This window comes from Salvia hispanica, chromosome 2, assembly GCF_023119035.1.
Source record: "Salvia hispanica cultivar TCC Black 2014 chromosome 2, UniMelb_Shisp_WGS_1.0, whole genome shotgun sequence".
NCBI lineage: Eukaryota > Viridiplantae > Streptophyta > Magnoliopsida > Lamiales > Lamiaceae > Salvia > Salvia hispanica.
In genome coordinates this window covers 37,746,584-37,761,425 of record NC_062966.1, presented here as the reverse complement: position 1 = coordinate 37,761,425, position 14,842 = coordinate 37,746,584, and the positions used below count along the sequence as shown (strand labels likewise).

Sequence of the window (14,842 nt, the reverse complement as noted above, 5' to 3'; positions counted from 1 at the left end):
GTTGGATGATGCAAAAAGAGATGAGTGAAGCACAAAAGCACGACATATGAGATGGACGACATTTTGGATGAATGGAATTACTTTCTTCTCAAACATAAGATGGAAGCTTTTGCTGAGCAAATGGTATATAAATTGTTCAAAATGAGAACATACATATTGTAACAATGATAGAGTGGGTTGATGGTTAAAGCCCATATAAGATAGATTGGGCTTTGAAGGAAGGCCCACTTCTATGATAAAAGGTGGAGTACTATACTACCACTACTAGCTTTTGGTTGATTTAACTTATTTTTAAAGTTATTACATGATTATAGTAATGTAAGTAGTACAGTATATAAATGGAGTAGTATTTAATAAAAAAAGAAAAAAGGTATTGATTTATTAAATAAAAATTGATTAATACTCTATTCGTCAGCCGTTAGGAATCTCATTTATGGAGGGCACGAGTTTTAAAAAATGTTAAGAAAAGTGGGTGGAAAAAAGTTAGTGGAATAAAGATCCCACTTGTATATATTAGTTTGAAATTAAATGTGAGTGGAATGAGTTAGTGGAAGGTGAGACCCTATTACTATTTATGGTAAAAGTGAACCGAGACTCCTATTTACGGACGAACTAAAATGGAAAAACGAGGCTCCTATTCGCGAACGAATGGAGTAATATAATTCAGCTCCGTCAACAGTAGATATGTGCTCGATGCAACGTTTGGCACACTACTTGCTTGTGAAAAGGCCTCAAATAAAATACTACCTCCGTCCCTGAAAATTTGTCCCATTTTTTCCATTTCCGTCCGTCTCCCAAAATTTGTCTCATTTCACTTTCACCATTTTTGATAGTGGACCCTATATTCCACTAACTCATTCCTATTCACATTTTATTATAACTAATATATAAAAGTAGGACCCACAATCCACAAACTTTTTCAACTCACTTTCCATTACATTTCTAAAAATCCGTGCCGGGTCAAAGTGGGACAAATTTTGGAAACGGAGGAAGTATATCCTGCGTCGAAGAACAAGTAGATCATAGGTTGGTTGATAAAGGTAAATACTCCCCCTGTCTTAGTTTACGAGTAAGATTTAGTTATGACACAAATTTTAAGAAATTGGTGAAGTGTGTAATAAATGAAGTGAGGTAGTGGTTGTTGGAGTGTTCAATAATAGAAGTGAAATAGTGGAAAGTGAGACCCTTTTGACTTTTTGTATGTTTAGAATTTTGTTTTGTTTTATTTTTTATGAAAGTAATGTCATTTGAGTATGATGAATAATGAGGTTAAATTTGAGAGCATCTCCAATGGCTTTAGGCCAGCCACTCTCTCTCCCTGCCACGTTATCAGCACTAAAATTCCACCTGCCACATCATCATTTTAATCAAATAGGCTAGCCACATGCTAGCCGCAATAAAAAATGTGGCTCTTAAACTGGGACGGAGGGAGTAACTATATTAGTTAATTGAAAAGACACAGCATTCCTTGATTGACATCAAAAGGAAATCGTACATGAAAATCCAGAAATTCGAAGCACAACAGGAAAAAAGCAAAGCAAATCCTGGGACAGAAAACGAAAACTAGCCAGGAGTTGAGTTTATTGGCGCAAAGCAAAAAAAAAAAAAGTTGAAATAAGGTGGTTTAATTTGGGAGCTTGAGCGTGCGGCCTTCATCGATCTTGAAATCGAAATTGTAACAATTGACGCCGGTGTAGGAACCGTCGTCCTTTTGGATATGGGTGATGCCGCTGTCGTACGAACTCTTGTCTTGCTGAGTGTAGGAGAAAGGGACGTTGCAGGTGGCCTTGGTCCCAACATAGCTAACCACCACAGAACTCCTAGCTGCGTTGGCGTCGTCGGAGGAGAACTGGAGGTAGCGCTGGCCGTCCTTGAGGAACGTCTGGAGATATTTCCCGTTGTCGCCCTTGAAGGCGATGAGGCCGTCGGACGGGAGTTTAACGGTCGCCTCCCAGTCCACAACGCGCAGCATGAGTGGGGAAGAAGGAGGATCTCGGATGGCGAAGCGTGTCTTATCAGGAGTGTCCACTCTAACAAGGTGTCCGGTGTGGACGTGGGTCAAGTTGAAGAAGCCGTCTTTGTCGGGAGTGGATGGGTGGAACAAGGTGGAGTAAGGGAGGGTGGTGTCTTCCACGGGCATGGTGTTTCGAGCAGCGAGGAGGCCGTCTTCATTCCGGCCCAAGTACTTGTTGGTTTGGGTGAAGCGGAGGTGGACGTAGTCGCGATTGATCAGGGATGGCTCAACTTCTATCTTCGTGTACGCGTTCAGCTCATCATCTCCATCGATGGATACGACACCATGTGCTTCACCCCTGTACATTGCCATATAAAAGAAATAATCACCCGTACCTTGATCAAAAGTCAGCTTGATGAACCTTGGTAAGTTGGATGCCATGTTCTCAAACCTAGAAGAAATCAAGAGTAATGAAGACAAATTAAATTACATACTCATCTTTCCTAGAAATTAAAAGTTACTGATCCAACAGTATATCTGACTTTAAATTTGGGTCAGTTCAATAGAGGGTTGATCCAATCAGATAAAAAAAATAGTTTAAACCCTCCAAGGTTCATCTTGAATGGTTTGAAAGAAGATTGACAAATGAAAACAAAAATAACTACTATAATAATATTTGTATAACGATATAAGCATAGAATTGAAACCACTATATAAGTTTAATAAGCCTATTATCCTATCACCAAGTGGCATGAACTCATTACTTTGGATAATATCAATAAAAACAATGATGAGACATATAGGACTTTCAAAAAAGATAAAAGAAGATAACCTAAATTGATAAGTAGAAAGGCTAAAGCTTTAATTTGGGTCAAACTTGTTTGTGTGGTTCTTTGTGGAAATTCATGCACTCTATTTATAGATAAAGTTTAGCATGTCTACATCTTCTAGGCCCCATAGTTATAGCCGGTTAACCAAATAAATTAATTTATGTTGGCACATGGTTCATCTGTTTTTTTAATTATTATGTCACCTAATATATATGCTTCAGCAGCACATATTTTGGAACGATCTGCCAACTACAACATCATAACATTTTTAAATAGAAAAAAATCCCAAGGATCGATATTTATAGATGAAGTTTAGCTATTCTAGGCTTCAAATATTATATATATACTCAATGTTTAATTAGGGTTAACCTTCACCATTAATCGGCAGATTCTGCACAATCTACTCCTCCACTTGTTGTGAACCGTATTCTACTTCTTTCTCTCTAGTTCTCCTTCTTGCTTAAAACATTTTTATTCTTGAACAAAGTATTTTTCTTCAATATATTATTTTGATATTGATTGCTTTTACTATAAAAAAAGTGATGTATATATAATTAAAAGTGAAAGAAATTGTGACTAATTGGATGAGAAAAAGTGAGAAAATTTCACAAGGATCAAGGATAGTGTAATGCAGGGGCGGATCAAGGATTTCAATTCAACGGGAGTAAAAATATACTTCCTCCGTCCCCTAAAATTTGTCACTATTTGACTCGGCACAGGTTTTAAGAAATATAATAGAATGTGGGTTGAAAAAGTTAGTGGCATGTGGGTCCTACTTTGATATATTAGTTTTTTTTAAAAATGTGAGTGAGAATGAGTTAGTGGAATGTGAGGTCCATTACCAAAAATGGTAAAAGTGAAATGTGATAAATTTTTAGGGACGGACGAAAAAGAAAATATGTCACAAATTTTCAGGGACGGAGGGAGTATATAAAAAGAAAATTTAAAAGTTTGAGGTGGGACATTTATAAGGGAAATATAAAATTTTTAAAAAAATTATACAAGTACTACATGAAATATATTGAGTAGGAGCAAATGCCCTTTGTGAGGCCCTACTAGATCCGCCCCTGGTGTAATGTGAATCTTATTTTTATGAAATAGAATATTACTTTTATAATAAAATGTATGTGATACGAGTTATTGAAAGGTGAAGTCCATTGTAATAAATAGTATATGTTAATTAATTGACTACGACCGAAAAAGGAAATTCGTGCTAATTAATGAGTAACGATTTTTATTTTGATAAAAGGATCGAATGTATATATTAGGCTTGTTTGTATCAATTGTTATTATTTCATAAAATGAGAGTAGGCGAGATATACATAACATATGGGAAGCTACTCCCTCCGTTCCCTCATAGTTGAGGTAAACTTTTCGGTACGTTGTTTAAAAAAAAGATGTTGAGTGTTTTAAATAAATAGATAAAAAAATAAGAAAGAGAAAAAAATAGAGAGAATGAAGTAGTACGTGAATAGAGTAGAGAAAATAAAGTAAGAGAAAAAAATTACTATATATTGAAATGACTTAACTATGAGAAAATTTTTCGAAATGGAAAAATGACTCAACTACGAGAGAACTGAGGGAGTACAATTTACGTATTAAAATAATCTATACACCGGAACTACTATCATTTACTAATATTTCTTCCTCGATTGTAGGAGATCTTCTTCCAACATGGAGTATTTGAAAAATACTATTCGATCTATTGAATGGGTGCAAGAGCCCACGTGCGAAACTAATTTATTTGTGCCAAAACACACACTGTACGCTCTAGATTCATATTATCATTTCTCATTGACTTTTCAATATAAAAGAATAAAATTACTATATTTCTCAATAGTGCAAGAGGTCATGTGCGCAATTTACGTTATACTAATCCATGTGCCAAAGACACAATTCTCTAGATCAACTACCTTACCAAACTTTATCCACTTCCTTCTTCCGCTAAAATATTACTCCCTCCGTTCTATAGTAGTGGAGACATTTCTTTTCGGCACGGATATTAAGAAAAGTTATGTTAGATGAGTTAAGTAAATAAAGAATAAAATAGAAAATGAAAAAGGTAGAGAGAATAAAGTAAGAGAGAGTAAAATAAGTGGGAAGAAATATGTTGACATTTACTAAAAAAGGAAATAACTCTACTACTATGGAATGACAAAATGACTCTACTACAATGGAACTGAGGGAGTACTATGTTTTGTCATTTTTTATTGTCCATAAATTAAAGACATTTACTTTTTCTTTAGTAATAGGACCTCTATATTTAACTAACTTATTACACTCGCATTTTATGATAAACTAGTATCACGCATGTGCATATATTAAAATATTTTTAACACAATAATTTTCAATTTTAAATTGATTAAACAAAATTAGAATCAATATTTACAATGAACAATATGAGTAACAATTTTAGTTATATGAGAATAAAAAATCTATATAAATCAACATTGAAGCACAAATCACATAACATAATATTTAAACATTAAATCCATGAAATATGAAGATAAAAGTCTATCACAATAAAGAACTAAACACAATGCATAATTACTACTATCATTTGTCAATCTTTAAAGCCGCCCACCTAAAACTGCAATAAAATAAGGAACAAAATCAATTTGCAATGCACAAAATCAATAATCAATATGTATTAAAACGATCATTGACAAACCCATGTTTTAATCGGTTTAATTGGTTTGTTGATGTGCTTAATGTCGAGTTTATCGCTTGAATTGTTTATTTCCAACCAATTATTCTATTCTTTTGGGTTTTATTGTTTGTTGAGTGTTTTAGGCAAAAACAAATAAAAGAAGGTGGAAATTCGATTGCGGAAGTCAAGAGGGCAGCAAGGCCTCAAACGACAACACTCGGTCGGGTGAATTACAAGTTTAAAAATTCCACCCGGCCGGGCTTTCAATTGGCAGCGCCTGAGTCCAGCGAGAGGCTTAAAAGTGTCACCCGGCCAGGAGAGTTTTCTGTTCATTTATTCACCCGTCCGGGTCCGTCTAATCAGCGATGTTTTCGCTGTTTCACGATTTTCGAGAGAAGAAAAGAGGGGGGACCTAGGTTTTAGGCATTCAACATTCCACCGCCTACCACACATTCTACACTTCCCCAAGAACACTTTGAAGAGAGATTTGAAGTTTGAAGACTACAAATCGAGAGATTGAAGTTTCCAATCCATAGAATCGTTCCACAGGAGTATTTATTTGCTTTCTTTGATGTATTTGATTGAATCCATTGTTTTGGTTTTCATGAAGAACATGAGTAGCTAATTTTATTGTGGAGTTTTGGTGAAGACTACAATGGATGTTTGTGATTAATTCAAGGACTTCTTTTGATTGCTTAGCTCTTGTGATTTCTTTGTTCATTCTTGTGCCTTTTCAATTCAATTGCTTAGCTACCAATTAGGTTTGTTTACCTTTATAGTTGTAATTGAGAGATACCTATCTAGGTTTGATAAAAGAGTGAGCATCACTTTGATAATCTACACTCGAGAGAGGGGAACCTTAGTGAGGGCTTAGGTCTTTTGTTCTATGGAGTTAATCTAAACATATTAGAAGGAGACTTCAATATTAAGGGTTAATCAACGGGGTGAGTACACTCGCGAGGGGGCTCAACCTAGACTAGCGACTTTCCTAGTAATCCTAGAGACATAAAAGGGGTAATCGAAGTTGTTGAATCAATCGCAAGACAATTCCATTGTAGTTGGATCCAAAACTCTACTCTCCTCTTTGTGGTATCTTTTCACTTGTGTTTATTTCCCCTTGTCACTTTTAATTTCTTTTTCATTGTTATATGCTTATAGTAGTGCTAGAACAAAACCTTTTCTCTTTGGATTGTCTAGATAGTAATCGAAATTTGTTCGTGGTACTTGAGTTGATACAATCTTGTCTCTGTGGGATACGACACTCTTGCTTGCTAATTGCTACACTAGCCCCGTACACTTGCAGATATCATTTGTGTTAAAATAAGTCGAGTCAATCATCCGTAGAGCAAAGCATAAGATGAGAGACCCATGAAAGTAAACAATCACCATTTCCTATGGCCCCAATGTCCCATCCAACTCCCTTCACCTTTCGAGTTTTGCTCATGGCAGTCCTCCTATTACCAGCACACTGCAAATAACACAAATTTTGGATCAAAAGATCAATTCCAAGAAAAAGAACTTCCAAGTTCTTAGGCCTATGTTTAGCAAGGAAAAGAGTAAAAAACAACCACTACACATAACTCTTCCTATTCCGATTCGTTCTTATCTACCAAATGCATGATGTCACTAAAACAATTATGTGCTTCATACAACATTGTAAGTAATGTTCAAGACTTTTGGAACCAATTCGATCATAGAATTCTCAACCACGACCCTTACTTTCTACTCCAGGTCGTAGATGAACTCAACTTATACAATTAAAGGTGAAAAATAAAGAGAGAAAGTATACCTGCGGCGCGGTAACAACATAGTATTTTGGAAGCTCCCTATCATTTATAAATTTATTTGTTTATTTGTTACCATATTAATAGGCTGAATTTGGGGATAAAATATATAAATATATCAATTGAATAAAATTATCTTTGCTAACTTCCCACTCACTCACCAACTAAACGTGGGAAACCAACCAAGACAATAGCATTGTTAGCTAGGCACATTTGACACATTGTATATTAGGATTATATATTTATTATAATTAATTTCTAAATTTTATATCAATAGTATTTACATCCTTATCATAAAATATTATTCAAAACCTCCCAAAACTCCCTTTTATATATTTATATATTAATATAATAAAAACTCATATTTAAATAACTTTTTATACTCATTTCCTTTCCTAAAGTAAAATAAATTCTTAGTTCCCATCCTAAGTCAAAACATAACATAGTATTCCACCTTTTATCATAGAAGTGGGCCTTCCTTCAAAACCCAATCTATCTTATATGGGCTATATGGGCTTTAACCATCAAACCAACTCTATCTTTATGGGCCTTCCTTCAAAGCCGATCACGACAATTCGCTCTCCCTTTCTGGAGTTAGAAGGCACTCCAAATCTATCTAATACAGCTAATATTTTTTATACAGTATAAATGCACTTACGAAAAAATATAATCAATATTATTTGATGTAATCTTAAAAAACTGATTTTAATTTTTACTCCCTCCGTCTATGAAAGTTTGCCCCATTTTTTCTATTTTCGTCCGCCCCACAAATTTTGTATCATTTCATTTTTTTACCATTTTTGATAGTGGACCTCATATTCCAATTACTCATTTTGACTCACATTTTATTATAGAACTAATATATAAAAGTAGGACCCACATTTTACTTACTTTACTTACTTTTCATTACATTCTTAAAACTCATATCGGATCCAATATTTTGGGGACGGATGGAGTAACAGATAAGGGCAATAGAGTTATCTATAGATTGTGGCTTTGAGTCGTAAAAAAAAAAAAAAAGAAAAAAATCCCCACTATTTAGAAAAGAGGGAAACAAAAATCTACAGTAATTTCAAATTTAATATGCATAGTAATATTTTCAATGCTCATACAAATGGCAAATCTAGTTACACGTAACACCCTCAAAATCCATATAAGCTTATGAGTGAAATGTTTCAAAATATGCTCTTGGATATAAAGCTAACTATAATGTTATCTATTCAACAAAGAATGCTTTAAAATATGCTTTTGGATTTAAAGCTGATTATAACTTTATCTTTTTCAAGAAAAGAATATGTTAGCCCCACATACAAACAACAATGGAATAACGCTATCTTCACTTTCCAAAAGAAAGCATGGAATCAATAATAGTATTAAAGGTGGAAATCGAGATAATGGATTGTATTCAAGAGAAGAAAATATAACGAAAAAAAAAATACACTTCCAAATTCAGGTGAAAGAATGGCGGATGCTGTGATTTCAGTAGTGGTGGAGAGATTTGCAGCTATCATAGAAGATCAAATTCGGTACGAAATCAATTTGGTGAGAGGCGTGGAGAAGGAGCTTCTCAATCTTTCTGATAAGCTCAAGACGATCAGAAATGTGTTGGATGATGCGGAAAGGAGAGGTGTGAGCGAGCAAAGCGTCAAAAGTTGGTTGAAGAAGCTTGAAGCTACGGCTTATGAGATGGACGATCTTTTGGATGAATGGAACTACACTCTTCTCAAACATAAGATGGAAGCTTCTGCTGAGCCCGAGCCTAAGAAAATGGTATGCTGCTCCTTCATCCCATCTTCATGTTTGAGTTTCAAGAAAGTTACTATTCGTCGTGATATTGCCAAGAAAATAGAAAATTTGAAAGCCACACTTGATCAGATCTTAAAGGAGAAAGATGACTTTGGATTTGTCGTCTCTCTTCCTGCAACTGATCATGTGTCTAATCATTGGAAAATTCAATCGACATCTTCGGTTGAACTAGAAAAAATTGTGGGTGTGGACATAGAGAGGAATAAGAATGAGATAGTGAGTAAATTGATGCTTAAGGCTTCCAAACATACCCAAATTCTGTCTATAGTTGGGATGGGGGGGCTTGGGAAGACGACTCTTGCCCAACTTGTTTATAATGATACTCGATTGGTGAAGGATGTTTTTGATTTAAGAATTTGGGTATGTGTTTCTGATCCGTTTGATGTGGCTGGGGTTGCGAGAGGGATTGTCGAGAGTGTAACGAAAGAGAGTATGCCGACAAATGTCAACCAATTAGGAACGGTACTCGAAAAACTTAGAGATTGTATTTCAGGAAAGAGATTTCTTCTAGTCCTTGATGATGTTTGGACAGAGAGATATGACGAATGGGAACCCCTGAAAATCAATCTTAGAGATGGTGCAGCAGGCAGTAAGATTCTGGTGACAACAAGAAAAACTATGGTAGCTAAGATGATGGATACCTCAGACGATGATATCTATCACCCACAACAGCTTAGCGATGAAGAGTGTTGGTCGTTAATGCGTCTGGTATCACTTTCAGGAAGGAGTGAGGAGGAGTGTGGAGAGTTGGAGAAAGTTGGGAAGAAAATAGCTAGTAAGTGCAAGGGACTGCCTCTTGCTGCTAATGTTTTGGGAAGAGTTTTGCAGCTCAAGACTAGTTTGGAAGAGTGGGAAGATGTGGACAAGAATAAAATATGGGAATTGGAGAATGCGAAAGTAGATCTATTTCCTCATTTGGTCTTAAGCTACAATGAATTGTCCCCATCTCTTAAGCGATGTTTTTCATATTGTGCTGTCTATCCTAAAGATTACAGATTTGATGCGGAGACTCTGATAGGAGAGTGGATGGCATTAGGTTATTTGGGGCCTGTAAGTGGAAATCATCAAGTGGAACTCAAAGGGCGAGAGTACTTGAACAACTTAGCAATGCGTTCTTTGTTTCAAGACATTGAGAAAAGTGAGTTTGGGGAGCAGATAAAATCGTGTAAAATGCATGATATCGTTCATGATTTTGCTCTATTTCTTAGGCAGAATAATGAGGTTGCAGATGCGAGAAGGATGTGTTGCCAAGTTTGCGATCCTCTAGTAGTTTCTCAAGCTCGAGAGTACCGTTGCTTATTTTGGGACAAGGAAAGTCCTCTTGAACATTGTGATTGCGTGACAAGTGTTAGGGTCATAAGAACTACATGGAGTTTGCGTGGTTCTCTTCCACGGGGCATGAAAAAGTTGATTCACTTGAAATGGTTGGATTTACATAGTTGGACTAGAATGCCAAAGGATGAGTTGGAAATCATATGTAGGCTTTATTTCTTGCAAACTCTTATCTTATCATATTGTGGCCTAAAAGAGATTCCACAAGATATTGGGAATTTGGTTCATTTGAGACGACTTAGCTTAAATGGGAATGAAGGTTTGAAGGAGTTACCCGAGAGAATTTTTAGTTTGGTTGAATTGCACACTCTTTCCCTAGCAGACTGCGATGTGCAAGAGATTCACAAAAAAGTTGGGAATTTGAGTCAGTTAAGACTACTTGACTTAAGTGGGAATAGGTTTTTACCGAAGTTACCAGAGAGCATTTGTAGTTTGGTTGAACTGCGAACCTTGAATATGGAATCCACTTATGTCGGATATTTGCCTGAAGCAATAGGTGAGTTAAGGAATCTTCATATACTGCCACTAGAGGTGTTCAGAGTAGGAGGTCCTTACAACAAGTTGGGACTTCTGAAAAAATTATTCCATTGTCTTACTAGATCTAGAATTCTAAGATTGGAATTCTTATTTAATAGTAAGAGCGAAATGGTGGAGTTGGTTGAGGATGCTCGAGGAGCAGAGTTAAAGATACTCTTTGAAAAACTCAAAAGTCTCAAGATAAGGTTCTGGAGTTGGATGGATGAAAAGGAGCAGTCATCATCATCTTCACTGTGGATGGAGTTGATAGAAGCTCTAGTGCCCCATCACAACTTGAAGGAACTGGAAATCAATGGCTACGGGGGCTCCTTGCTTCCGGCTTTGTGGAAACTACCTGACTTGGAAATACTTATTTTGGATGAGATAAAACATTTGAAGTTGGTTGGACGGGAGTTTTTAGGAATAGAATCTAACGATGTTGTTGCATTTCCTAAACTCAGGCAACTAGAAATTGTTGACTGGAAAAATTTGGAGGAGTGGGAAGACATAACGGAGGAAGAAGAAGAATCTGAGGCCATCTCCGTCATGCCATGTCTCACAAACTTGACTGTAAGTTGGTGTCCGATTTTGAAGAAGCTTCCGCACCGCCTCCTGCATAAGGTCTCCCCGTCTCTGCGGTCGTTGAGTATTATCAATTCTACATTGCTAGAAGAAATGTACTTTGACAAGGAAGGTTCGGCTTGGAGATCCATATCCCAACATAATCCCCATTTACGACTCCCAGGGCATTAGTCCAACTGATAGACCGTGACAACGACATCATAAGAAGACGTCCAGCCCGTTTCAAAGATTAGCTACTTATTGTTTAGATCAGTTTATTGATTGAATGTAATAGGAATAGAGAGTCGAGCGTACTTATAAGCTCCATGTCGGGTTTTCTTTGTTGGTTCTTTCACGATATGCAGAAGAGAGTCAGAATCAGCCCTAGGGTCCTTAGTTGATATAAATAGGAATCTTGTTATCTTAATTCATTTAAGTAATGATAAGAATCCTTAAAATTAAAAAAAAAAACGCCAAATTAGGATTTTGGGTGAAAATGTCAATATAGTTTTTTTTTAGATCTTAAAAGCATAAAAAGCATGTGTCCGATTACAGTTATGTCGATTCTATTATACAGTTATATTTCGTATATATTACAGTTAGGATTTAAACACAACTGTAAGAGTTTCGTAACATAACTATAAAAGCTTTTTGATATAACTGTAAAAGTGGGTTTTAGGATTAAACCGCAAAAAAAAAAATTAAAAAAAGCTAAATTAATTATTTTTGCTTTTAATGTGCACCGTTTAACATCTGGTGTGCAAAAAATTTTAGTACACCGGAATTTAATCAACATCAATCGTTAATTTACTACTCAATCGTTAACTAGTAAGGGGTATTCCTCTTTATAATATGATGATAGTATTAGTCGGGTACTTTTTTTATTTGCTTTTGTCATTTTTTTTTATATCTAAACATGGGAATAGTGCACTTTGATCCGCATCTAACCTAATATACAGAACTCTATAGTGCATTTTTTTATATCTAAACATGGGAATAGCCTAAGGAAGCTATTTATACTATCAACAGTCTACACTTAGTGCACTTACACTATACACTGCACTATACACTGCACTAAGTAAATTTGCCACGTGTAATTTTCGTTTTTATTAATTAAATCGAAAAAAATTAAAAAAAAAACGCCAAATTAGGGTTTAGGATGAAAATGTCAATATAGTGTTTCGAAAATATCAACACAATGCTTTGAGAATGTCAATACAAATTTAGGATTGACATTGTATATGCTTTATATTGACATATTATCTTAGTTGTATTGACATTAGCCCATGTACAAAAAATACGAAAATTCTAGATTTTTTTTTTTCAAATTTTGACGTTGGAACATATGCATGTAGTATATCGTTGGAATCCTTATAAAATTATCTTTAATTTGATATATGTTATATGAATTTAAAGTTTTGGGATTTCTTTTAAAAGTTAATTATAACTAACTTGACATTAATACCCCTATTGATTTTTATTGGAATTAATCCTATAGCCTTATTGACGTTTTTTTTATCGTATTGACATTTTGTGTTAATGATCTAGGCCTTTAATTTGAATATCTAATGGCTATTATTGAGTTGTAGTTAGCAATTAAGCATTGAGTTAGCAATATAACACTCCCCTATCCCATGCAAATATTCTGCTAGTTTCATTTATTATATAGAGAGGAAGATAGAGGCTATGCTTCAAACTTATTTATTTCTTATCCTGAAATTACTGCACATAAAAAATAAATTAGACCAGTTTTATGATTAATATTTTACTTATTTTCAAATCTTATACTTCCTTCATCCCAAGTTAGTTGAGTCATTTTCTTTTTCCGCAAAAAGATTATCTTATCTCATACTTTATTCTCTCTTCATCTCTCTTACTTTATGATCTCTACTTAAACTTTAACGTATCAATTTCTTAAATTCCGTGTCCAAAAAAATGCCCCAACTACTTTGGGACAGAGGGAGTACAACATTAATTTGACCAGATTTCATGATTTAAATGAATATTATCTCTTAAATCGTACGTAACATTTAAGTATTTTACTAATATACGGATAACATGATTAGAGCATCCACAGTGGCTTTAGGCCACCCACTCTCTCTCCCTGCCACGTCAGCAGCACTAAAAATCCACCTGCCACATCAGATTTAGGCCAGCCATAGGTCAGCCGCAATAAAAATAATTCAAAAAATACTACATTTACGGAATTAAAATTACGATTAAATTACGGAATTAAATTTACGACACATATACGGGAAAATTAATTCATTTCATTAAAAAAAAAAAGTATAAAGATTAAAAAATAATAAATGATTTTTTTTTTTTAAAAAGGGCTTCCACACACGAGCCCCGCCACTCTCTACTACTCGTCGCCGTCGCTGCCGTCCTCGCTGTCGCCGCCGCCGTTCGCGCCGCTGCCACCCGGGGTATCTGAGCTCACTTTGGAACCCCCCATCTGTGCCCTCGCGGTATCCAAATCAACCCGCATGCTCTCGAGCATCGAGTGAAGAAACATCTTCTCCTTGGTCAGTGGAGGCCCTCCAATCTTGGAAGACCTTGTACATATGCTCCTGTGTACTCGCGTGGGGGGGTGCCGAGATGAACTCCTGGGGCGCTAGGGGGATCCTCCCCTCGCTACCCGTTGCGCCCGCCTTTGTCCAACCGGGCGAGGGCGACGAGCAAAGGATGGAGGGGCCAGAAACTCCTCAGCATCCGGGGGAGGTCGTGGGATCTGCCGCTGCTGCCGCTGTAGTCGCCGGAATAGTTCAGCTTCTGCTTCTTCGGCCACCCAGCGTCGCACCCCGCCCGGAACTTCTCGGAGTCCTTCAGCAACACATAACATTCCCAGAAGAGGAACTCCTTATACTTCCCCGGCAAGGGGAATTGACTCTCCGTTATCCTCCGGGCGTCCTCCTCATTCTTCCCACTAGTCAGCTGGCGGAGGGCGTTGGCGTACAACCCCGAAAATCGGCCGACCGCGGCCCTGATGCGCTCCCAGCCTTTCCGGCACTCCTCCCCGCTGAAGTCCTTCCCATGCGGGCAGTTCCTCCTGTAGGCTGCTCTAATCTTCGCCCACATGTTGACGACCCGCTGGTTATTCGCAACCAGCGGATCGTCGCACACCGTCAACCACGCCTTGGCCACCCCGGCGTACTCATCCTCCGTCCACTTCTTCCGGGCGGGGTGTTGTCAACATCGGGCTGCGACGACTCACCGACCGCCTTGGCCTTCCCCTTCGTCTTCTTCTTATTCGGCGCGGCCTGCCCCACTGGAACAAGAGTGTCCGGATCCCCGAGATCGATCCCCATGTGATGCAATGACAAAAGGTCATCGCAAGTAAACTGCGTCTCCACTTGGGTCGACGTGTGAGATGAAGCCGTCAAAAAATCCAGAGAGGGACGATAGACCG

General features: G+C 36.9%; 2 protein-coding genes across 2 annotated transcripts; one reads left to right on the top strand and one right to left on the bottom strand.

The window, feature by feature from the left end:
* Window positions 1-1,624: 1,624 nt before the first annotated feature.
* Window positions 1,625-2,858, bottom strand: LOC125206943. The gene is made up of 2 exons (XM_048106156.1): window positions 2,787-2,858; window positions 1,625-2,405 (listed from the first exon to the last, which is right to left on the bottom strand). The coding sequence occupies exon 2, from the start codon at window positions 2,393-2,395 to the stop codon at window positions 1,625-1,627; it is 771 nt and encodes a 256-aa protein (XP_047962113.1). The 5' UTR covers window positions 2,396-2,405; window positions 2,787-2,858.
* A 5,728-nt stretch (window positions 2,859-8,586) lies between these two features.
* Window positions 8,587-11,891, top strand: LOC125208608 (disease resistance protein RGA2-like). Its single transcript, XM_048108259.1, has one exon. The coding sequence runs from the start codon at window positions 8,680-8,682 to the stop codon at window positions 11,623-11,625; it is 2,946 nt and encodes a 981-aa protein (XP_047964216.1). The 5' UTR covers window positions 8,587-8,679; the 3' UTR covers window positions 11,626-11,891.
* Window positions 11,892-14,842: the final 2,951 nt, after the last annotated feature.

What these genes read in the sequence shown, in the direction of transcription:
- LOC125208608 (XM_048108259.1), top strand. Translation starts at nt 8,680, where the DNA reads ATGGCGGATGCTGTGATTTCAGTAGTGGTGGAGAGATTTGCAGCTATC.
- LOC125206943 (XM_048106156.1), bottom strand. Translation starts at nt 2,395, where the DNA reads ATGGCATCCAACTTACCAAGGTTCATCAAGCTGACTTTTGATCAAGGT.